At 40.4% G+C, this 26,884-nt stretch overlaps 1 protein-coding gene across 1 annotated transcript in view; it reads left to right on the forward strand.

The window, feature by feature from the left end:
* LOC128741779 (S phase cyclin A-associated protein in the endoplasmic reticulum) overlaps positions 1-26,884 on the forward strand; it is a 97,485-nt gene that overhangs the window by 22,621 nt on the left and 47,980 nt on the right. Inside the window, exon 8 of the mRNA XM_053837813.1 lies at positions 4,657-4,796. Coding sequence (XP_053693788.1) covers positions 4,657-4,796 — 140 coding nt within the window. The remainder of the gene's footprint in view (positions 1-4,656; positions 4,797-26,884) is intronic.

The raw sequence follows: 26,884 nt of genomic DNA on the forward strand, positions 1-26,884 counted from the left end.
AATTTACTCCCCAGAATCGTGGTCATCTGGTTCCTTGCTCGTCGGTATTTGGCCAAGTTCTCTCTAGTGGCGATGCTCAGATAATTTGTTAAAGCAATTTTTTCCGCTCCACTGTTTGTTGGCATTTCCCATCAAACTAATCATGTTCCATACTCCGTGACTCTGCACCTAGTACCGCGGTAGCACCGAAGTTTGAAGTAACTAACTCCTCGGAAGAAGGCGTTGCCTCATTCAGTATTCGCGTAATTCTCGGGAGATTGCAGGTTATCTAACACTACCTAATGTTCAGCCGAGGAGGACGGTTTTGACGTGTCTGGTATGCAGTTGACAGTTCTGAGCGCATGTTAACTTTTACTAGGTGATGTTGAGCACCCAGTAGGGAACGTATCCTCATGATGTTAGAGATGAACCAGTCATCTACGGGAACGTGGTCAATCGGGTTCATTATATGTTGGTCAGGCGACCTCTAGGTGGCTTTGTAGATATCTTTGTAGAAAAAAGGTGCTTCGAATCACCAGGTCTCGAGAAGCTGCGAAGATTATACCTCATAATCCGTTATGTTGGTGTGCATGCTATGGGGTCCAATCACCAAAAATGTAAAGACATTTCTTCCCTACCGACCTGGGAAGTCATATCCCCGATGACGATCTTGATGTCCCGTAGCCTCGCGTAGAATGCTTCCTTCTGATTCGTGCGTAAATTGGATAGAACAAATGCTTAGTAACCGATTGCTTTTTTCATCGTTAAGGAAGGCAAGCATTTGGAAGCGATGTGTTTGTGGATGTTCCATGGCGTTCTCTCGCCTCTTTTATGGAACCTTGTGGCGGACGGCCTACTAAGAAAATTCAATGGTCGAGTCTATCCGTCATATGGTTTTGCGGATGACTGTCTCATTCTAATAGTTGGAAAGTGCATAAGCACATTATTTGACTTGATGCAGCAGGCACTAAGCGCTGTCCACCAAATACATGAAAGGAAGAAGCTCAAAGGAAACAAACGGACGGTAACCGTTGACGGCGACGAACTAGAAGTGGTAGAGGAGTTCGTGTATTTGGGATCGCTGGTGACCGCAGATATCAACACTAGTAAGGAGATCCAGCGGCGCATCCAAGCGGGAAATCGGGCTTACGTTGCCCTTCGTAAAACGCTACGATCAGGAAGTATACGCCGCCGCACGAAACTAACAATGTACAAAACCCTTATTAGACCGGTAGTTCTTTATGGACTTGAAGCCGTGACGCTGTTCAGGGAGGACACGGGAGCGGAAAGTGCTGCGGACGATATTTGTCGGAGTTCAAACTGAAAGCGGAGAGTGGCGGAGGCGTTTGAATCACGAGCTACAGGCACTGCTTGGGGAGACTCCCATTGTATATCTAGCGAAAGTTAGCAGGCTACGTTGGGCTGGACACGTCGTAAGGATGCCGGACGACAGTGCGACGAAAATAGTCCTCTTCAACAACCCCACCGGGACCAGGAACAGGGGGACCCAACGTGCACGATGGCTCGACCAGGTCGAAAGCGATTTGCAACTTCTGAGACGACTAGGGAATTGGCGACGAGTGGCCTAAGACCGAGTTGAATGGAGACGAGTGCTTGATACAGCACGAGCAGCCGGGGTGGCTTTTCTGAAGAAGAAGAAGACTAAGACTAAGCGTTATGGAAACGTGGTGCTGAGAATCTGGATTTTCCGTAAATTCGAGCAAAATATCTATCGTCTTATTTTCAAGATGTAGAAATACTATTGGAGCTCGCGCTCTGCGCTTTTATGATCCGGATGGGCTTGTAGTAAGTGGGGCTGATTCTCAACTCTAAGTTTGACTGGTCCACAAATATTTATTTTCAAAAAAAGCTTGCACGGCCCTCGAGCAATGTTTACGAGCAATTGCCAACTCTTGGGGACTTAAACCCAAATACACCTGCCAGGGCGTGTGGGTTCAAATCCGGTTATAATCTCTGATTATAGCTTGGTTCGACCCATGCACCTTCCAGCATTGGACAAAAGATTGGAATCACAACGACAACTTGTTAAGCGTAGCTACCTATTACCCCCCCCCCCCTTCCTTTCCACTCTTTCCCCTCCATTCCCAAAAAATCCTTCTTCATTACTTTCCCTTACCGTCCCTTCATCAATTGTAGAATCATCGTTTCAAAAAAATAGAACTTAATGTGCCAAACAGTTATCATTTATGTGAACGCGAAAAATTTTATTGTGGACACGGATTGTGCTTATGTGTAGCACATGATGATCATATGGAATTTCATATGGAAATTTACCATTAGTTATGTGCAGAATATTTTAAGTGTACACTGGTTGTACACGCTCTTTGTCAGACCAATACTGGCGTATGGTTGTCGTGTATGTTGGCAGAGTGGGGACGTTGTAAGTGTTCGGGTTCAGACAAAGCTAAACCATCTTCAAAGCATGTGTTTAATAGCAGATTGGCAGTGTCTGCAGCATTTACTACAACTCTACTGCCGCCTAAGAAGCTAGTTTCAATATGAAACCTCTACACTTCCACCTAAAGCAAAAGGCACTGATATGTGCTTATCGAGTACACACGATTGGCTTTTGGCAGTATGTGGATGGTTTCCCTGGTCATACTCGATTGTGGTCGTGAATTGTTGCTGACTACAATTTGCTCCTGCTCCTAGCGATGTAACGCTTATGAATGCTTTTCCGTATAGGACTTTCTCAAGTAACTTTCATCCTAGAGAGGAGTGACTACATGGAAAGGAAAATTTCCGACTAAATATGTGGTCTGTTATACCGATGGTTCCTTGCACGGAGGTCGCACGGGTGCTGATGTTTACTGCCGTGAGCTGCAATTGGAGGAATCCTATTAAATTCTACTATGTATATTTCTTCGCGACAGATGAGATACGTATTTCGTCTACGACTTGCAGGCTTCATCAGTGTCTGGTTTCGGAATCTTAATCATTGGGTAGTTACTGCACCGTTTTTAAAGCTGAAATCTTTGCGATTATGTGCAGAGCTCAGTTTGCACTTCAGGTCGCTACAAAAGCACTTTGTGCGGTGTATGATTGGATTGGAATTCCGATTATTTTCACATATACATTTATACTCATAGAAAGGATAAATCCTGGAAATCTGACTTTCAACTTGAACTATGAGTTGATTTGCAATTAATAACTAAAAAGGTTTCAAAAAAATTTGCATGGCCAAAGCTATGTCTCAGTGTCAGCCATATATCCGTGTCTCGCCGTTGCCAATAGGAATGTTTTATGAAAAATAGTGAACTAGCGAAGTTAGCAAACAATTCGATTATCATATTTTTTTGAATATTAACTTGTGATGCCATGCAGTAATTTTAATTTCAATTTAATTTGTATTTTGTTGCTGAAAATCACTTGAAAACAATTGCAAAAAAAAAATACTTTGACCTTTGGGGGGTTTTTTTGTTGAAAAATATATTGAAAAGTCAACAACTTTTTCCCAAACTATATTATGCACAAACTTCACTTTCAATGAAAATTATTTTTAGAACTTTACAATGGATGTATTATATTGTTAAAAAGTCTTTTGAACGGGATTTATAGGCAAATGCCGAAAGGAAGCCAAACCACGCCGACTTTCCTCTACAACAAAGGTTTATTTTACTATTGGGTGGATTATTCCAGATAACTATTTTATTTTCTGATTGAAACAATCTAAGCTATTTTTTTATATGATACGAAAATAAATAAGGTTTAAATATGATTATGCGAACTTCAAAGATTAAAATTGTACTTCAGGTTTATATATTCGTACCTAATGTTAGTGTACTTCTACAAAAACTTTATAACAATAAGTTGCTACGCATTTGAGAATCTTTCGAATAGGACGAAAATGTGAAAACACGCTGAAAGCTCCATCACTACAAACAAGCTTCTGATAGAACGAAAAAAAATTGTTACAACTCAAATTTTTGCAGCGGAAAAATCTCTTTAACATAACAATAGACCAACTTAAAGCTGTAGAAATTTAGGGGCAAACGAAAACCCTTATTGCACCATTGAGTCGCGTTCGGATTTTCCGTTTCAATTTACTCCAACCTATGTGAATGGAGGAGCACTTTATATACACAACAACGACCGACGTGGCATCGCAGTTTTATCTACCAACGCAACGGCCAGCATAGTGATAGCTGATAGGTGCTGACAAGTTGTGGAACTGTGGAGAATGTGGAGATTGTAGCAGCATAACTGCGCCGTTCACGTGTCGTGCCAGTGTTCTAGAAAGGCCCATCGCATGGGACACTTTTAGAAGTGAAAATATTTCACCGTAAAAGCACAAATTGAAAATCAATAGTTCGAGGGGGAAACACGTTCCGACGATTCCCGGCTTGCGCTGGGGTGGCCCAATATAGGTACAGTCACGGGCGGAATACTTATCGGGTGCGTTGGCGAATGGACGCTGACGGAGAATTTATGCTCTGACACGTTTGAGTCAGTCTAATCTCGTTCAGCAGCTCCACTCCTTCTATCATACTTTTCTCGTCTGGAACGAGTCGTTTTGACGGTGTCTACGTTAAGCGATACCCATAACTAAAGCTTCGGATATATCCCGACTCGGCTTTTCGGAGAGAATTTATATTTGATCTAACTTTTTCATGCTAAGTTATTAACGTCTGTATTTCTTTTGTTTCTTTCCGACAGACACCGGAGGAGAAAAGTCCTTTGTATCCGGTAGAATTATCTACCGAGCTCATACTAGCCTGCACGGTAGCTCTCTCGCCTTCCAACTCACTCAAGCAGACACACCCAAAGGTTGTGGAACGCCTTCCGGATCTCATAAGGTAAGTGGTGCGAGCGAGCACAATCTATATCACCGTCGGACAGAACCTTTCTTTCCAACCCCCGTCTCTTCACACACACATACACTTACTTGAAAATCTGTTTCTTCTAGTGCAACAGTTTCTCTACATTATTGGTGTGTTTGTATTATTGTTCTTAATTCGACACTGCACACTTTCGTGCTCGAATAGGGTTGTATCAACAAACGTTAGAGCATAGAACTATGCTGCGCAGTAGTGGTAGTGGTTCTGATGTTTGACGTGCAAAGAAACATTGCCTTGACGAAGGCTACCACTTGTGTTGCCTAGAAATGCAGTTTTGTATGTTGCGATAGAACTAATACATATGTGGGTGGCATGTCCGACACAAAAGTTGTAACAAATTTCTCAGCGGACTGGTTTCGGTTGCGATGAAGTGTGTGGGTGTACCGTGTACGTCGGCTGCCGGAGAGCTGTGGTTCACTCATGTGGTTTCTGAGTTTGGTCCACACGTCGTCCTATGTAAACTAGAGATCGCAGTGAATTTCATCCGACGGTGATGGTCGTAAAATTTCGCACAATCCATTCCTGTCGTCCCTGTAGTTTAGCGGATGGCAGCACATAACAGACGATGTCTACGTTCCAAATCGTGGCGAGTTCAAGGCTAAAGCTTTTAGGGGCTAAGCCATCTTGGAGCTCCATGGCGGATGGACGTAGGGGCGGTGCCGTCCTGTGGCAGTCCGGAACCACATCAGTAGCCGGTCGTTTTCTATGTTTTATTTGTTATTTATTGAATGTTTAATTGTGATTTATGTATTTTTGCAACGGTAGGTGAAGTTTGAGCTATTGTGATGCGGTTGTTATCAATCCACGATCTTACGTGAAGTGTCATTACTGTCAATGCGATGATGTTAGGTAAAAATAGCTTTTTCTGCATGTTGTTATTATTGATTGAATCTAGTTTTCAAAAACCATGCTGCGCTGCTATATTGGTTGACATACTAGAATGGCACTTAGATTGAAAATAATCTTAAGCAATTCTGGAGTTTGCAGAGAAAAAATCAATAGTTTTACCATTCTTATTGCTATATATAACCAAGGGAAAAGGTTAATAACTTCGTTTAAAATTAACATTTAGAGAGGAGCAAAATTCAATTGAATTTTATTTACATAGTACTTGAACATACAACATTTTTAAAAATATAAATGGACGTTCATGGCTCCGATAAAAATCGAAAATTTTGATCAAAATCAAAACTTATATTCCGTTGTAGAAAATTTTAGATATGTGTTTTTCATATGGAATTTTAGGTCCCAAAAGCATCAATTATAATTTCAAAAATATTGAAAATATTAGTTTTCATAGTGTGAAGACCAAAGACAGCCCATCTTTGAATATTTTTGTTGCCTATGTGGTCGGTGTGAGTCAGACCAAATCAAGTGACAAAGTTCTGAATTCGAGAAAAACGTGTTAAAGTTTGCTGCTCCATATGATTTAAAGCTATCAATCATACAAAGTCATTTCAAAACTCTGGTTATTTGCAACATTTATGTAGTCTGATTAGAGTACAATGTAGCTTAGAAAATTCTTGATAGCTTGCCGTCATTAACACTTTTTTTTAATTTCGCGATTTGGTCCAATCTGATTTAACACCGACCATAAGTCTTTTGATGCGCTGATGGCCGATTACCGTGACTTAAACAATACTAGCAGAAACACTTATCCATAACTATTTCAATTTTGGATAGTACGAATAAATCATAAGAAATACTTTTTGAAACGAAAAAAAACCTTACGAAGATTTAGACCTCCGCCTAGTGCAGCTGTTAAGAAAACACTTGGAGATCAAGTTTTGATCTGTGTGCAAAGAGCTTTCGGTTTGTCCAGAGTGACGAATCACAAGTAGTCAATTTTTGACAATAATGTTGAAGATAGCCGACATAAACGACTAAAAGTTATTGGAAAATCAGAGGGGTTGTGTACAAGACACGACCGCATATATAGGTGACGCAGGACTACGTAAGTCTCTTTGTATAGTGATAGTAGCATGTATTCATGCTTGTAATCATTCGATTCTTCATGTATACATGCTATATGTAACATATATACATGCTACATGCGTTGTATGTAACATTTATCAAAGTAGTAACATTGCATACGTTCAATTCTCAAAGGTTGTGCATTTGAAAACAATTTAACAAAATCAAGAACACAAACTATTGCTTTCCTGATTGTTTTTATTATCCATGGTTTCCCACGTTGAAGGGATTTTACCAATTCAATCCTATTTTATCAACAGCACATCTTTTCACTACACTTCTAATAAAACGGCAAGCATGCGTATTCATACAGAGTCGTATTATAACCGAACAATACAGCTGTAGCACATTTTTCTAACACAGATATCAAGTTCGCCGAGGTTTAATCGTCTCGCAGTAAAGAATTTGCGATCTGTTGGGGTAACGGACTTGTGTCATTTTTTCTGGCACACTTATCTAACACAGACATCAAATTGGACTAGGTTTAATCGCGTTCGTAAGAAATCTGTTGGCACGAGGGGGCTTTGTCACTCTCTCTGGCGTACTTCCCAAGCAAGGACATCAAAATGGTCTAGGTTGAACCGCGGTGTTAAGAAATCTTATTGAAATGAGGAAGCTTTGTCACTTGTTTTGGCTCACTTCCCAAGCACAGATATCAAATTGTTATAGGTTTAGATCATCGTATAGAATCTTCAGACCAATCACGAAGCGAGAATTCTGGTAAAACATAGGTTCATTATTTTCAATTTTTCAATAGTTCAACATCAAGAATCTATACTTTTCTTCATTTGAGTCAATTCTTAGAAGATTTTCCGATCGATTGGTGTAAGAATATTGAAAATCGATCGGAAAACCCCTGAGCTATTAGCGCTCAAAACCTTTCATTTTTCGTGACGCTCGCATTTTTCGATTTTTTGGAATGACACCCTTTCTCAAAACTTGCCGTAAGACGTAGTCCTACGTCAAAAATCATAATATTTATTTTATTTTTGAATCTCTCTATCTAATCCGTTATTTTGATACTAGCTGTGATGATATGACCCCAGAAAGTGGATGAAAAACAATCATACTCATAAGTATTCAGAATAAACTTCACACAATGAAACACCTCTGCTGTAAAAACACGATTTTCAAACTTTATGTGTCTTTTTCTCTCGGTTGATCGTATTGCAGTAATCTTTTTATGTTTTGTTGGTAGAATAAAGCTACAAATATCAAAATCTGCAATAAATATATGATTTTTCACAACTTTTAGTCGGCCGTGTTCTCTTACATGAACAGATATTTAAAATTTATTAATGTTTATATTTTGAAAATAACTTAACGTATTTTAACCTAACCGCTACTTGAAAATTTATCAGCAATTTTACCGAAAATTTGGTACCGAAACATCAGTAAACCGACGTAACAACCCCAATTAGGAACTTAAATGATACACTAAAGAAACAAGCACAACATGGGAAAAGGGCTTATGTGCAAATGAGAGATTCTCTTCGTATCTCTCTTCCTACGCTTAACACGGCGACATAAATGCATTCCAATGCAATTTTTCTTAATTAATAGCTATTAATAACACCAGCAACCGTTTCGTCCAACAAAAGTGAAACTGACTAGCTGTGAGAGATCTGAAAGTTACATACAGTGACATGTAGTTTTTGACACTGTTGCAGAAAATTGAAATTAATTTAAAAGCATTTCCAGTTAAAAATAGCGATGATTTTTTAGCACTCTTGGACGAACCAAAAAGGACCTTTTGTTTTTCTACGACAGACTTCGCAGCCAGCGGTTAGAATAAAATTGCGGGGTTAGTGCTACCATACTATTGACTCTAACAGACTTCCAGCCGACATTCGAGCATACGACGACTGGATTATTAGACCAGGATTCTTATATTAGAGTCCAAAAAGCGAATCCCTAGGATGCCTATAACTCGCCAAAGGAATCTCCTTTACTATGAAATAGGAATCCTCGGAATTTTGAAAGTATGAGTCCGGTATGGTTTACAGTAATGGTAAGGGTATGTTACAGTAAGTGCTGTAAGTATGTGTTATAGTAAGGGTTGCTTTTGGTTCTGTTTTAAAGTTTTATCGGTATAAATATTATGTAATTAGACTGACAATATATTCATCCTGCGGCAGATCCTCCAGAAGTGCCGCGAACTCCGAGTCCACACGCTTCACCTGTTCATTGATTTCAAAGCCGCATATGATAGTGTAAACCGACTAGAGCTACGGAAAGTTTTGGACGAAAACGGCTTTCCGGGTAAGCTTACTACATTTATCATGGCTACGATGGATCCTCCAGAAATATCGCGAGTAGAACATGCCCACGCATCATGCTTTCATGGATTTCAAAGCAGCATACGATATAGTTGAACGCAAACAGCTATGGCTGATAATGCACGAGTACGGTTTTCCGGACAAACTGACGCGGCTGATCAAAGCTTCCCTGGAACGAGTGATATGCTACGTGCGTGTTTCTGGGACACTCTCGAGTTCTTTTGAATCGTTCAGAGGGTGAAGTCAAGGAGCATACGCCACCACACAAAGCGTATTACCTGCGGAATTGAGGCCTATTACGAACTCCACAAACAAATGTGGTCTACGACTACGACCTACGGCTCGGAGTGTTCGAACGGCGGGTGCTAAGAACCATCTTTGGCGGTGCGCTAGAGAACGGTGTATGGAGGAGAAGAATGAACCACGAGTTCGCGCGTCTCTACGGCGAACCCAGTATTCAGAATGTGAATAAAAATTGACGGATACGTTGGGATCTCGGCTGAGAGAGGCTGTTAGAGTCAATAGGATCGTAGCACTAACTCCACTGCTTCTTCTTCAGCAGCATAGAGCCGGGGTGGCTCGTACTGTTTCAAGCATTCGTCTCCATTCAACTCGGTCTTGGGCCACTCGTCGTCAATTTCCTAGTCGTCTCAGAAGTCGCAAATCGCTTTCGACCTGGTCGAGCCATCGTGCACGTTGGGCCCCTCTGTTCCTGGTACCGGTGGGGTTGTTGAAGAGGACTATTTTCGTCGCACTGTCGTCCGGCATCCTTACGACGTGTCCGGCCCACCGTAGCCTGCTAACTTTCGCTAGATGTACGATGGGAGTCTCCCCAAGCAGTGCCTGTAGTTCGTGATTCACACGCCTCCGCCACTCTCCGCTTTCAGTTTGTCCTCCGCCAAATATCGTCCGCAGCACTTTCCGCTCGAACACGGCAAGGGCGCTTATGTCCTCCGTGAGCAGCGTCACGGCTTCAAGTCCATAAAGAACTACCGGTTTAATAAGAGTTTTGTACATTGTTAGCTTCGTGCGGCGGCGTACGCTTCCTGATTATAGCGTTTTACGAAGGGCAAAGTAGGCCCGATTTCCCGCTTGGAAGCGCCGCTGAATCTGAATGCCTCCGCCGTCGCAAAGTTCCTGGCAATGATATCGAAGTCATCTGCAAAGCCTAGAAGTTGGTAAAAATTGTGCCTCTTGTTTCGATGCCCGCTCGTCGGATCACCCCCTCAAGAGCGATATTGAACAGCATGCAGGATAAACCGTAACCTTGTCCTAACCCTCGCCGCGTCTCGAAGGGACTCGAGAATGTCCCAGAGATGCGTATGAAACACATCACTCAATCCAATATAGCTCTGATCAGTCGCGTCAGTTTGTCCGGAAAATCGTATTCATGCATTATCTGCCATAGCTTGTCTCGATCGACTGTATCGTATGCTGCTTTGAAATCAATAAAGATATGATGCGTGGGCACGTTGTACTCCCGACATTTCTGCAAGATCTGTCGGATAGTAAAAATTTGGTCCGTAGTTGTGCGAGCCCCCATGAAACCCGCCTGATAATTCCCTACGAAACCTTGTGCTATCGGTGACAACCGGCGTAGCAGGATCTGGGAGAGTACCTTGTAGGCGTCGTTTACCAGCGTTATACCACGATAGTTGCAGCAGTCTAGCCGATCACCCTTTGTGTAGATGGGACAAACCACTCCTTCCATCCATTCCTCCGGTAGCTTTTCCTCGTCCCAAATCATCGAAATAACCCAGGGTAGAGCCTTTGCTAGCGTTTCTCCGCCATGATTATAAAGCTCAGCCGGTAGGCGGTCCTTCCCAGCAGCTTTATTGGTCTTCAGCAGCCCGATTTCTCGTTTGACTTCTTGGAGATCAGGTGCTAGGACATTACTATCTTTTATGGGCGCCCCTAGGTTAATTTCCGTTCCGCCTCCTTCTGCCACTTCGCCATTGAGGTGTTCATCGAAGAACTGCTTCCATCTGTCGACCACCTCGCACTCGTTTGTAATTAGATTCCCCCCTCGTCCCTACACATGTCAGATTTCGGTGGGTAGCCCTTCCGAGTTTGGTTCACCTTCTCATAAAACTTGCGCGTTTCATTAGCTCGGAATAGTTGCTCTAATTCTTCACGATCTCTGTCCTCCTTCTGGCGCTTTTTCCTCCTCAGGATCTTGGTCAACTGGTTTCTAGCTCGTCGGTATTTGGCCAGGTTCTCTCTAGTGGCAATGCTTAGATAATTTTTCCAAGCAGTTTTTTCCCCTCCACCGCTTGTTGGGCATTGCCCATCAAACCAATCATTTGGTGTACTACGAGGCTGAATACCTAGTGCCTCTCCGATGGCCGAGCGTATTCTGCCCCACCCGTCTTCGAGGTTTGAAGTACCTAACTCTTCAGAAGAAGGCAGTGCCTCACGCGCGTAGTTCTCGGCAGCTTGTGGGTTATCTAGCTGCCTGATGTTTAGCCGAGGAGGGCGGCTTTGACGTGTCCAATATACGGTGGACAGCTTTGAGCGCACATGTACTGCTACTAGGTAATGGTCAGAATCAATGTCCGCACCCCGACAGGAGCGTACGTTCGTGATGTTAGTAAAAAACCGGCCCTCTATGAGAACGTGGTCAATTTGGTTCATTGCACGTTGGTCAGGTGATTTCCAGTTGGCTTTGTGGATATCCTTGCGCGGGAAAAAAGGCGCTTCGGATCACCAGGCCTCAGGAAGCTGCGAAGTTTATACATCGTTGGCCGTTATCGTTTGTGTCGGTGTGCAGGCTATGGGGTCCTACCACCGGTCTATACATTTCTTCCCTACCGACCTGGGCGTTCATATCCCCGATGACGATCTTGATGTCCCGTGACGAGCAGCTGTCGTACGTTACCTCCAGCCTCGCATAGAACGCTTCTTTCTCATCGTCGGGTCTACCTTCGTGCGGGCAGTGCAAGTTAATGATCCTATAATTGAAGAAATGGCTCTTTATCCTCAATACACACATTCTCTCGTTGATCGCCTTCCAATCTATCACGCAATCCTGCATTCCGCCCAGCACTACAAAACCCGTTCCCAGTTCGTTGGTAGCGCCACCGCTCTGGTAAAACTGGGCCTTTCCGCCAGGCATCTTCCATACCTTCTCTCCTTTGCGACAGATTTCCTGCAGAGCTACGATGCCGAGATTGCGGGGTTCAAGCTGTTCAATCAGCACCCGCTCGCAACCTGCGAAATTTAGCGATCTGCAGTTCCAAGTACCGAGTCTCCATTCGTCGTCCTTGTTCCGTCGCCTAGGTCGATGCCGAATATTCCGCTTCGAATTTGCTTGAATTTTGTAAGTTTTTCTTTATTTAGGTGTGTAGCCGTACTGGGGCAACACTACCGAGTCTCGCGATGAGGCTGCCATCTTATAGTACCGAGACTCGCTATACCTCCTTCCCGGTTAGTATACGACCTTAGTTTCCACCGGGGTTGGTTACCCGATCTCCGCTAAGGTTGCTCGTATTCCGGCTGGTACCACGAGGAGGTCGGGATCGGAGTTGCTGGATAAGAGGCTAACGACCACTATGGGGTCTATATTCTGCATTATCCAGTCGTTTACCAGCACTAACCCTGCACTGTCCTGTATTGTAACAGCTGGTTGCAAAGTCTGTTGTATAAAAACAGAAGGTCAAATTTCGATAACGGAATTAGCACCCAGGCTCTGCTTTTTACGCTGGGCAGGACATGTTGCTTGAATGCCGGCAACTATCCTACAAAAATGGATTTCGCATCGAATCCGGTAGGAACAAGACGATGTGGGGCACAGCAAGCGAGGTGGCAAAACCAGGTGGAGCGAGATGTGGCGAGCACTGGGTGCCCGCGAAACTGGAGACCAGCTGTCATGGACGAATTAAATGGAGGAATTATACTACGCAGGCCTTGTCATAAGATGTAAGGCCGACTAACAAACAAACGTAACTGAAAGTATTTATTTCTAATAGGTCCAACTTGTTCTGGGTGCCTGCGACCAAAACATTATTTATAGAATGTACGTCCAATGCATAACGCAAATTGAAAATGAAGTTTAAATTTAACGTTCATTTTTGGTGTTTGGAATGCCAATTTATAAGTTGCAGTATCTGTCATTTCTAAAATGATGTTGAAGCGAGTTATGTCCTCCATTCCCACTTGGCCCAGGGTACCTTAATTGATGGAAAACTCGAGTTTTCTGACTGAGAAACTGAGAATTTGGTTTTGCATTTTTATAAAAAATTGTTCTACGATGCTCCGATGTCCGACCAAATGGAAAATTTCACTTCAAATTTTCGAAGAGATTTTGAAAATTCGAATTTTTCAAATTTTGTTCTCATTAAGAAACTCAAAAAAACTATGTTCTCATGCTTAAAATCCCTCGGTTCCTTTGTACGATTATTTTGAAAAATGCCCAGCCCCGGTTAGTTATGTGCCACCAAGATTTCGGCAAAAGTATTCAGTGTTCTATACGATGAAATGTAACTTTTAAATCGGTGTTAATAAAGATTTACTTGCGGTTTCAGTATAGAAGTTTAATTGCATTCGAAGTTCGTGATGCCACTTGGCTTTGATTTCTATGAATTTTGAGTTAGAGTTTTCAATACTTAATGTTCTGTTGTTTTTATTCGAAAGACTTCGTAGCCTTCGCTGTTAGAATACAGTACATTTGTGGGGCTAATGCTACGATCCTGTTATCTCTAACGGCCTCTTCCAGCCGAGATTTGAACATTTGACGACTGACTTGTTAGACCAGAGTCGTACCTAGAAGTCAACTGGGAATCATACAATCTAGTACCGATTGAAACCGACAAGGGATGAAATATTCGACATTTTGATCACAATATTGCATCCAAAACTCATTTGTCTAATATTTTCAATTTTCAGGTGCAATATTTTATTCACTTTTAATAACACTAAGGGAATCAAAGTGGGAAATGATGTTATTGAAAACTATTTTTATAACAGCTTCCGGCCTTTTATAATTTTTATTAAAAATATCTCGAAACCCAATGAGCAAACACAGTAAAACTTTTAAAGGTCAATTTAAGTGCTCTGATAGAACGTAAATTTCAACTATTCCTACCAAAAGAAAGTGGCCTATTTTTAACCCTCTAACGGGCAACATCGTAAAAACGATGCGATCAAGCTAAAGACTGTTTTATCATGAAACTACACTCAAAAGAACCTTAAGTTCTGATTTTCATGCAAAAATGCGCCAGGTTAGAAAAAGTCCAATTTCTCTTTTTCGTTTTTCATGTCTAATGCTCTACCCAGATATTTTTTCAATTCAAATACATTGCAAAATTGATATAAAGCATGAAGTTTACTCATAGAAAAATTTTAAGGTCAATCATTTCGTTCTAGATGTGCTTTTTGATCAAAAGTAAAAAAGGAAATATTCGTGCATTAATTATTTTCGAAATTTTTCGGAATTTTTGTTTTTGAAAAATGATAACTTTTGTATGCATAGTCAGAATGTTGTGATATTAATATCAAAATGTCAAGAAATCTGTTCTGAACACATTTTGCATATTGTCAATTTAAAACAAATTTCGTATGCGGCTCTGGAGCTCCAAAAACGAAGGCCGTCTACAGACGGCCTTACCCGTTAGAGGGTTAACATGCTATATTACCAATTTGCCTCTTACTAGTAAAACATAAGAAAATAAATCTCCATCCATCTTTTTGAAACTAGTTACGAAAAACCTGTAAATGTGGTTGTAATTTACAAACGTTGCTTGCTGACGAACAAATGCGAAAGAATGGTTGATGCATTTAATATTTGAATATGGAGCACTGAGAATGTCAGATTGTTTATCTTGTACAGAAGCTGGAACTATCGATTTCCTGTTTATTCTCCGAAATGCTTCTCAACTGCGATCCTTCGGGGGGCATACCTATTATTATTTTGAGATTTTAAGTCACACTTCAAGGGTTGGTGGCAGTCAAAGTGCGTGTTTTCACTTCTCCAATCTTCATGACATTCGATTGATATTTTCTGCATGCTAGCCTTTGTGCCGTTGCGGTTGTCTCAGTCTCAGTTGCTTTACGGTTCACGACCATGTGTGCTATGTCTCGAGTTTTTCCTCTCGGAATAGGTAGAAAAAAAAAACACACGATCTGTCGCGTCACATTAGCAGGTGAAGGAACGTCACCATTCCCCAATGGTTGCATCGGAAAACTCGGCTGACAGCATGTGAAGCCGCAACTGACTGGGAATTCTCCACATGAAAAGTATGTAGTTTCTGTTTCTTTTGCTCACACTCTTGTATAGGTACGAGTGGACGAGACCGTCTGGCTTGAAAATACGCACAACCAATATCCGTTGCGGTAAGTTGAGCATCTTCGATTTGCCGTTTGATCGCTTGGGTGGCTTTCCGCTCGTTTCGATCCGGTCGATGAGTTTTTAGCGCGCGGCACAACGTTCGTTTTTTTTCCGCTGTTTGCCACCCAAGTAGAATCGATCATCTTCGACGAGTTATTAGCAACTGGATGTAAACAACTGCTTCTTTGAAATGAATTTTCCCAAACGGACTCTCCGTCATGTACTGGTATTCTGTCCGAATGATTGATAGTTTATTCGGTTAGCTTACTGTTGGTATATACGTTACTTGCTTTATGTATTTTATATATTGAAAAATTCGCATTTTCTTTTAAAATTTTCTTTCTGTACATGCAATCATTTCAACATGTCATCCAGTGAAACACCAGCAAAATGCACTGTTTTTCCTATCTGTCTGTCAAACGAGATTGAGCCAAAAGGTCAGATTTTCTTTGAACGAGATTTTCACCGATTCACCGATTCGGCTTAGGCCTCTCGCACGGAGTGGTGATAAATATCGCATCCAAAGTAGGACGGCTCTAAACAGATGTGTCGGCTCAGACGTCATCTCTTTTCCCTTATTTCGGTGATGTAAAATTAAGTGTTTCAAGTAGCTTACATCGACATCAGCCTATCAGACCATCATGGGTGTTCCAGGTTCCGGGCAGATACTGTTTTCTTAACTCCACTTAGGTTGCTTTAGGATTTCCTTTCACTCAAATGTGTGCATTCGCGGTATGCCCTTTGACTTTCTTCTGATAGATAAAGAGAAAACTCTCGAATTGCGTGCCTGCTTGTATATGTCAATGTCTAGCGACTCGATTACTCTTCGTGGGTGGGAGAACAGAAGCACATGGTCTATGTAATTCCTTCCGGATACGCCCAACGATCTGATAAATCTTCGTTAATTATACCTCAGGCCATTTCGTCAATATCAGCATTAAATGAAATTAATTTTTTCTTGGTGCCTGCAATGTCAGACGCTGCATCACCCCTTTTCAAACTGCCACTGCGAGCAATTGTCATATTTTTCAAAGCTTTGAATACGGAAATTGAGACGTCTACAGCCAGATTCATTGTAAGGGGTCCTTAAATATAGCTGCTAACACTCTGACACTTATACAGAGGAAACATTCGTCAGCCCCTTGAAAAGGATATACCGCTAGATTATCATCACGGCCTGGTTAAATTTAGCGAACAAGTTTTGCTAGATGTGTCAACCCGTTTGTATTTTAAGGGGAAACGGCTATGCGCGGAAGATACAACATTTAGGGACAGCCAACAACTGTGTATATTTACTCTGCGTGTATATCTCTCCGTCTGACAACCCTCTTTTCCCCAGGATGCGGTTTACTTTGAACTTATGTTGCCGTTTTCCACTCAGTGCCTGTAGCATAAATATGCGCAATGTATGTATGCAAAATGAACCGTATATCTGCATTACAAAATATTTTCCGTGACATATGCAAACAATAGATAGATGAGTCAATCAAATGGCAATGATGAGGGTTACCGGATCGGTACATGGATCATTGGATAGATATGCCAAAAACATTATTTTTGGCTTCGGCGCAGGCAAATGTGCACTTTGCAACTGTATTTTTTCTTAATTTTATAGCCCAGCAATATGGGTGTGATAATGAAACATTCATTACCGGCCGTTCCCCTTGCGATTTTACAGGTTTTAGCTTAGACAGTTTTTAACGAGGGGAGAAATCAGAGCTACTGCCGAAACGAACATGCTAATAAACTGACTGTTGTACCAGTTTTTCGTAAAATTGTTATATTCATAATCTTTTGGTAACTTATGCGTGCTATGCCACGTATAAACGTTGGTTTGAACTGTGTATGAATATTGTAATAAAAGATAGAAAAATTCTTGTGATTCTATGATAATCTATTCGAATCATTTGGTAAAATTATTGTATTTGATTCCCTACATCAGCATTCCAAACTTTTTTCTTGGGATGGCTTGGGATGGCTAGAGCTATATTGGACGCTCCTCATTTGCCTTCCCCATTTCACGAACCCCCTGGCGAAATTCCCTATGCTATTCTATTGCGAACTAAATTTTTGGCGGACCCCCATTTGGAAAACGCTGCCCTACATGGTTAAATGATAAAAAGAACTCCTTCTTAAAGCGTGTATCACTGAAAACCTCCTACTAGTCTACTTTGATTCATTTTGATTTTGACATACATTGATTTTAATTTTAATGTTTATTGAAATTATTGTAAAAAATGGGCTTAAGGGTCCCACAACTTCATGAAATTTCGCCCAAAATTATTATTCAATACGGTCTAGCAAAAAAAGGGCCGATCTGGACCGATGCGGTCTGAATTGCCAATATATTACTGAACATCTATACAAAATTTGATTTGCTTCTTTTGAGCAGTTTTTACGTTATTGACATTTGAAAAAAGTATATTTTTTAGAAAAACTGTCTTTGGCTTCATAACCAAAGGAGATAGCGACTTGATTCCTTCAAACAAAATGTGCATTTTCAATAGATGTGAAAGTGCTCAGAAGACATGACTTGTTAGAAATGGACACGAAAGGAGATATTAAGAAAAAACTGTAGGTTAAAATAATGAATTTTCTCTGAAGATACTACACTCAAGTCGCTTTTTACGCGAAGGATACGTCCCGCGTAAATCGAAACCGCGTAAGTTCCGAAAATCGCGTAAAAAACCGCGTAAATTTCAAAATTCGCGTAAAAAAAACCGCGTAAATTCCAAAATTCGCGTAAAAAAAAACAAAATTTCGCATAAAAAAACTGGATTTTAACATTACGCGAAAAAATAGACGTTTTGAGCACATCCGCGTAAATTCCGAAAATCGCGTAAAAAACCACGTAAATTCCGAAATTCGCGTAAATTCCAAAATTCGCGTAAAAAAACCGCGTAAATTCCGAAAATCGCGTAAAAAATAATCGCGTAAATTCCGAAATTCGCGTAAAAAACCGCGTGAATTCCGAAATTTGCGTAAAAATAGTCGCGTAAAAAAACCACGTAAAAAACCGCGTATAAAGCGACTTCAGTGTATATATCTAGGATCAACGGTTTTAGCGTAATTACTTTTGTCCACCTAGAGCTTCATTCCATAGTGCACCACCTTTGTTAACTTGTAAATGTAGAGCCGTGAGCAGGGCTTGAATAGGGATCGCAAGTTGAATATGACTGCCGTGAATGTGCATGCTATCCGCATTCAGCCTGCGCTTTTTGAACGATCATTTGACTGTTTTTTGAATCCAGTCAATCTGCCGCTAGCGCTGCTGCCATCTTACAATTCATGCGGCCTCTCAGCAAAAACAAACAGTCGATCTCCCGTTTTGCTTTGCGCTTTGAGAATATAAACTGCAAACTTACTGGAATCACACGGTGACGTATTTTTTCGTTTCTCTTTTTGTCTCCAAATCGGCTGCTCACAGTAATAGTTTGTCACCCGGACGTCGGTCCGACGCAAGCAAAATGTTCGTTTATATTGGTCGGAGTCCGACCGACTTCTTCCATGCACATGTAGTGGTTGTTTTTTTTTGTAGTATTGAATCATACGATAGTGCGGTTGCTTTTCGTTAGCGTGGTGACTGCCAGTCATTTGACTGTCTTGCAGTCATTCGCTGCTCCAAACGGTAAAGGCAACTTGATCGAAACGAAAATGTTAAAAAAGTTAAGAACGCATTCGTTCTACTTCGTTCAATCGGCGTTTGACTGAGCAAACTGCCAGTTGTGTTATGCAGAGCGTTCGTATTCCACCACTAAACGGACGGTGTGAACTTGAATGCGCGTTGGTGTGACTGCGGTAGAAAAAAGGATCGGTCGAAGCCCTGGCCGTGAGCAGAACAGTTCATGCTTTACTGTCAAATCGTCCGGAACAATGGTTTATAGCGACCAGAATAAAATATCCAAAAGAATAAAGAATAAATTTTCAGCAGTTTCCATAGTTGTGCAACATATGCGTATTAAATGTCCTCGTGCATATTGGATGCATAATGCATAATGATAAGTGACTAAAATCAACGTGCCATCAAAATTTAGCATATTTTTCAAACCAGTTGTTTGAACAAATTAAACATATTCGATTAGCCAGTCTTATCGAAGTCATTACTTACTTACTTTACCAGCCGAGAGTCGGGATGTGTCTTGCCGTATCAAGCATTCCTCTTCATTGTACTCGTTTCTGGTTTACTCATCGCCAATTCGTTGCGAGTCTCGGCACACGCAAGTCGTGTTCAACCTGATGGTCAGGCCATCTAGCACCTTGGACCCCTCTATTCCTGGTGCCGGTGGGTTTCTTGAAGAGAACGGAATTCTCTGCACAGTGGTCCGGCATACTTGCGACGTGGCCGGCCCACCGTAGCCTTCCAACTTTCGCCAGGTGTACGATGGGAACCTCTCCAAGGAGTGCCTGTAGCTCGTGATTCATACTCCTCCTCCACTCTCCGGTACCCCGCCAAAAATAATCCGCAACACCTTTCGTTCAAATACGACTACGTTCACATGTCGTCTATAAGCAAAGCTACTCTCTCAAGTCCGTTGAGGACTACCGGTCTTATTAGCGTTTTGTACATCGTCAGCTTTGTGCGTATGCTCCTTGATCAAAGTGTCTTGCGGAGGGAAAAGTAGGCTCGATTTCCAGCTTGAATGCGTCGTTGGATCTAGTTACTCGTATTATTTTCAGCGGGAACCAGAGATCCCAAATATGCAAACTCAAAATCATCATTATCAAAATCATTGTAGCTGCAGTTTGTGACATGAATACCGATTGACAATTACTTTCTTTTGTAACTCACACTTTGCTTGGTGAATTTTTCTTTGTGCGCTAAAAAGTGCTAGGATATGGTAATATGGCCTAGCATAAAGAAATGTTTTCGGTGTTGAATTTTAATATTCTTCCTAATAGCAGCAATAAATCTGCTTCATCAGGGTGTTACCATTTCAACAGTACTGTAAAGTTAACAGATTTATTGCGGTTTAACAAGTAACCACAATTAGATCAGCTTAGTGTTGGTACGCCATTGTATTGCTGCGCCTTCACGTATAAACACTTGAAGCAATTTTTTAAGAGATGTGGCGCAGCCAATTAGTTTTATTGTGGTAGTATAAGCAACCACAATATATTTGTTTTTTACAGGTATACCTCGATAGTACATACCCTTTCCCTCCATAATACGTACATTTTGCCTCGATAGTACGTACATTTTGCAGCAACACTTTATTTGTTTCATTCCAAGCTTTGCAAAGGGCAACATCATTGATTTATATTAAATCAAATCAATACCACTAAAATATATGGGTTAGTCCCGGTGTATTGGTTAGCATTCACGCCTCTCACACCGAGGACCCGGGTTCAAATCCCAATCCCGCAGAAGTCACGAATGACCTAAAAGTGTTAAAGTGACTAGAATCTAACAAAAAAAATATAGGTATTTATTCAAAAGAGTATGCAAATTTGCATATTTCATGCAATATTAAGCATAATACAACAATGCTTTAAAGCCAAAAATTGTGATTCGATAATACGTACATTTCGGTAATACGTACGCTAAACGAAGCAGAGGTGTACGTACTATCGAGGTATACCTGTACACAGTTTTATTATGGTTTTGTAGCTAGCTAGAAGCATTTTTTGGCTTTGATCATCGTGGTATTTCGTAGTACCCTAATAAAATTAGAGGTAATGAGCATGACCTTCAATCTATGACTTGACTATGTTTCAGTTTTAGTGTTAATGTAGAGTTCGATGGCAATGATTAACCGCCCAGAGCATAGTATTTTTCTTCTTGGGGTCAGCTGCTGAAAATTTTCCTTTCCAATGTCTCTCAATTTAGCTCATACAGCACCTAATTTCCAACATTTTGAATCATTCTCATAGGTGCAAATCGTACAGCAACTGTTTGTCGTGTTAATCCCAATGATTCAACTAACTCCTCTTGCGTTTGATTCGGATCGTCATTGAGTAATACTTCCAATTCTTTGTTTTCAAATTTTTTCGTCTTTTGAAAGGATTGTCTCTTCAAATCATACCCAGTGCTAGTGCATCAGTAAGTAATTCTTTTATGCGATACTTTTTTGCGAGGCCATTCATCATCACAGTAGTTTCTTTAGCTACTGATTCATTAAATTGCTAAAATATTAGAATTCGTCGATGATAGCTAATTTAAGTGAGATGAAACTGTCAGAAAGTTTATGTATTTTAATGTCTTTGGTCACTGCTAATCACTCCACAAACCCAAAATTCAACCTGTTTGTACAAAGATTTTTAAAACGTACGAAACAGTTTAGATTTCAGTACAGGTTTATACCGCTCGATTATGTTTGCTGCATATGCAAGCCATACGAATGACAACCTAATTTTACAAATCAACCTAATTTCGCAGTACTTTTGGTAATTGGCAAACCCGGCATGCCCATCATCTATTCTTGATTGAAACTATCAACTGTCCACTGTTCTGCAGCGCATTATGTAACACTTACTCGTAGTGACAGTTGATACTTGACAGCATCACGATGAATTGTTTGCGCAAAGATGAAATTACATCGGACACGTCTCTATGCCTATACATTGCCTACCTAAGGGAGATGAATACTCCCTCTCACATCCTTTTTTGTGCGAGTGCCGCTGCAATCAACGCACAACAGGCCCTTTCATGGTTGCCTTTTGCCTGCATGCATGTTGGTGACACTGTCAGCTGTAATCAAGTGGAACAAGTGGAACGCCAAACAACATAATCAGTCGTGAAAAATTAACATATGACACAAGTAAACAAGCATAGCCGAGGGCGACTGGATGGAGTGTTTTCGCGACACCGGCAACCGGAAAGCTGATGGACGGATTTTTTGGGATTCAGGATCGTTCCTTTTTTTTGTTCACTTTCATTGTGCAAATAAACGCGCGGTAGTTTTTAATCCTGTCAAAATTCGTGATTGTTTTGCCTGGCAGCCAGTAAGAGATGATGGCTTTAGAATATTAAATTTACCCTTCCTGGACCGAGACACATGTCCGATTCTCAGTGAGCTTACGATATTTTCTGATTTGAAATAGCTTGTGTTTCATCGAAAGTTATTGTACGTTTGTTAATCAACAATATAGAATTTTAATCATCTTATCGGTGATCCCAAAAGCACAGTACTTAAAGCTCGTTTTTAGTAATATTAATGATTTTTTCAATCATTACTATGGTTACAATTTGTTTATTGCTTCACATTTTTTTATGCCGGATGTTTTATGTTTTTTAGAATTTACGCTCAGAACAACTAAGTTCTTACAGTTTATAATCCAATTAATTAGAGTACAGTCAATGAATCTTGATTTGATTTCACATCTTCCCTAGCATTACCCTTCAGTATTAAAACAGATATCGACAAAAACCATTAAAAGTTAAGTTACCATCAACCAAAGTGTTACGCAGGTTGAATGTGAATTTTAGTTTGGAAACTTTTCAGTTCCGCCGACGAATCCAGCTAAAAAAATTCGAGATCATAATGAGCACATTTCAGGCGCCGCTGCTTGTTAATGTTTTGCCCTCAGTTAAGTGCATCAGGTGTTCCCGCAATTCAGCTTTATATGTAGCAAACCAATTTCGCGATAAGGTTACTGCTTCGCGAAGTAGGTATTTTGTACCGCGTAGGGGAGACCAGGTAGACTTGATCCCTTGGGACACTTGATCCATTCATTGTTTCTCAGTAAATACAATGTTGTTTTTATGTAGAAAAAAAACAAAGTTGTACATTTCATTCAACTAACAAAATTGCAAAACAAAAATGTAATAAATTTTTACATTGCAAGGAAAATATAATATAATAAGATTTGCAACGGAATAATTCTCTATACTTCTTTTTTTAGTGAAGTCCAACTTTTTGGCTACGGAAAACTGCCTTGAAATTTTTGAATTACTTTTCAAACAAAAAATTAGCTAAACATGTTTATTCATTGATGCTGTATACATTTTACAATAAAACTTGTGAATATTTTACAAAATTAATTTTCAGTAAAACTTACTACGACAGGTACACTTGATCCACATAATTTCAGTGACACTTGATCCTTTTGTTAGGTAGTGAAGAGCTTGGAGGCCGTTATGTCGTAAATAATAAAATGAACAATTTTCCATGTCGTAAACATTCGTTATGTAAAAATCACGAATAGTCTGGAAATCCGGTCAGAACGACCGCAAAAATGTTCAATTTGATTGTAATGACACTTAAGCGATATGTGAGAAAGCGAAAAAATGCTTCTGAAAAGATCATTTACCAACCGGACTACGGAGAAGCAACCTGTGCATTTTCCGAGGATGAAGAAAGACTGCTCGGACAAAGAATTCATCTGAACAAAACAGCTCATCTTCTTTGAAGAATTCTATTAATCAGGTACCAAAATCGATGATTCCGAACAATACAATTATCAAAACACCTGTAAATATAAAACTATTACCAAAGGCCTCACCACGTAAAAACATGCGAAGAGTATGAAAATGAGGAGATACACATCCTTACAGATGCACCAACGATATAGAAGCTGGAGGCTGCTCTGATTATTAAACAGGAAAAATATAATGCTTCAAAAATTAAAACCCAACGAAAAAGTTCTCGTCTCAAATTATAAAAGATGTCCAAAGCTATACTTTTACAGATCGATGCACTTAACGATTTCTAAATACTTTTTATACTTTTGAATTAAACTGTTATACACTAAATAATGATACTATATGAACTAGGCCTATTTTAATAAAACTTCCAAATGAAAGTTGAGCTTTAAAAATATATACTTGCAAATGGATCAATTGTGCCTTAACAGGGGATCAAGTCTCCCGCATATTTTGAATATGTACAATTTTCTGTACTTTCCAAAATATCTCATATCTTTTGTTTAGCGCTACGTATCACTAACTGATAAATTGTAGGTAGTAAGCTGTATTGTAAACTGCCGAAAAATTGAAAACCCAGGTTTTTTTTTCTAGTAGACTTTTGAGAAATATACAAAAAACAAAATGGGGATCAAGTCTCCCTTGTTTCCCCTAATGGTGCCAGAATTACCTCCGAATGGCGGTGCCATCTACATTAAAGATTAAGACATTTCGTTTTAATGGCGTCGATTATTATGACGATCATACCGCTTGCCGGCAAGCAAAATACAACCGATACGTCGTTCGCAGCTACCCGCTGGGATTCCTGTGGGCTACCACTCTCCAATAGTATTTGACCATGTTTTACGCCGGTGTCCCTATCAGCATCTACGTAGCATTCTCTCGGAATAACAATTCACCTAACAGTGCACAACTCGTAGCCTAAGGAATTAGTAAGATTTAAATTGTTGAAATATCTTTTTGTCATTGGAGAAAAAACACGCTTCATCGATAGTATGTTCCTTTTTTTCCGTTGTGTTCTGCTAATGCTGAAGATGATGACCGTCACATTAGGCGCTGCTTGGCTCATAACCGATCCTAATGTGAGAATAAAACTTTTGTGTCTCCCCAGGGGGCCCTTTTCCAGCCAGCCAGCCGTACATAGCCACTTCTTCCAGCAGTGCCACGAATGGTCCTCAATGGACTTGTAGCAGCCTTAAAAATGAAATCACCCCCGTGCCGTATTTTCCGGTAGCACTTCAAGCCGAGGGTTGCTCAAAACAAAAACAGCAGGGATTCCTCTTGCAGTACCGTGCTCGGGAACGCGCTAGCGTTGCTCTTTATTTATAAATTAAGATGATTTCTCCCGATTGGATAAATAAAAAGACTTAATCTGGTAATGGAAAAGAGCCGACTCTCTAAAATCACTTGGACAACCCAGCGGGAGGCAGCTGTGCAGCTTTCGGCCAAGCAAGCTTACGGAGTGTGTGGAAAGGCATCCTGTGGCGTAAAATCACCACAATCGATGTAACACAGGAGGCTTCATACCGTTTCTCGTGCGAACGGTAGTTTGGTTGGAGTGGGCATTGATATTTGATATTTTCGGCTGAAATGTTCCCATTTCAAGCGGAAGGTGGGGCAACTGAGTACCTACACATCCCTGCGCCCAGTAGGGTAGCAGGATGCTGCTCTCGATGATTATGTCGATATTAATGATTATTGGCAGCTGGGCCACGGTAGACTACTCGGGGGCCATAGGAATGTAAACATGTGACTTGTATGCGGAACAATAACTCCAGGCGGTGACTTCGTAGTCCTGGATTATAGGCTTTCAACCAATTAATCAATGCAGTTCAATCGATGTCGTAGGGTTTCACAGTGTGAAAGGATTGTGGTGTATTGAGATAATTGTCGGGTAGTTTTTAATGTGTTCGTCTTTTATAATTGAAAGCTTCGTCATCTCATACGTAATTGTTTGTGGTTCAGCTAATTTGCTATGACTCACTACGATTCAACTCCAAGGGTTTGTCTGCGATGGAATTCAAAATTTGTCGATTTTACGATCGATATTTATTATTTTATTGAAATAGGAAATACACATTGGAGAGTAATTTGTAATTTGTAATTTGACGCAATGACAGTATTCACTGTTACTGGAAAAATAACAATACAAATCCGAATTTGTTTTTTACCTTTGTTATACTATAACAAAGGTTTAAAAATTGGTCGAAAAACACGAAATTGATCCGAGGCCCGGAGGGCCAAGTCACATATACCAATCGATAGGGTTCGACGATTTGAGCAATGTCTGTGTGTGTGTGTGTGTGTGTGTGTATGTATGTAATGATTTTTTCTATCGCCTGTTTCTCAGAGATGGCTGAACCGAACGGTTCGCTATTACTTTTGTTTGAAAGGTGTTATTGTCTAGTAGATCACTATTGAGTTGTTTCGTTATACGACATTTCGTTTAAAAGTTATAAGCAAAAATGTGAAAAATACGTGACACTGGTTTCTTCGGAAATACATGACCGATTTCAACGATCTTAGTATCAAATGAAAGCCCTTATTAAAGCTAAATTGTTCAGGAATTTTCAATTGAATACAAACAAGTAGTTTAAAAGTTATGCTTAAAAAACCTGTTTTGACAAGGTAATAATTATCGCCTGTTTCTTAGAGATGGCCAAACCGATTTATAAGCTATTAGTCTCATTTGAAAGATAATATATCCTAATAGATCACTATTGAATGGTTTTTTAATTGGACGTTTAATTCGAAAGTTATGAGCAACCGTATACACCACACCAAAAGTAACAATAATTTATAATGATTTTAACCTACATAATTCACCTAATTTCAATTATTTTAATATCAAACGAGAGGTTTTGACACCACGAATATATATGCAAAATTTCATAAGAATTGGTTTTACCGCTTAAAAGATATTAACCCTCGAACACTCGCGCCAACTTTTGTAACACAGTTACTCGCGCGCACAATAGCCCCAAACCAAAGAAAACGTGTGCACTAGAGTTTTGACTGGGAAAACTTGGTTTTAGGTTTATCGAACCTTTGGAAGAGTTTCTTGAAATTGAAAGCTCTATCGTCTGGTGGAATTTAAATTTTGATT

The sequence above is a fragment of the Sabethes cyaneus genome, chromosome 3 (genome assembly GCF_943734655.1).
Source record: "Sabethes cyaneus chromosome 3, idSabCyanKW18_F2, whole genome shotgun sequence".
In the NCBI taxonomy this organism is placed as follows: Eukaryota; Metazoa; Arthropoda; class Insecta; order Diptera; family Culicidae; genus Sabethes; species Sabethes cyaneus.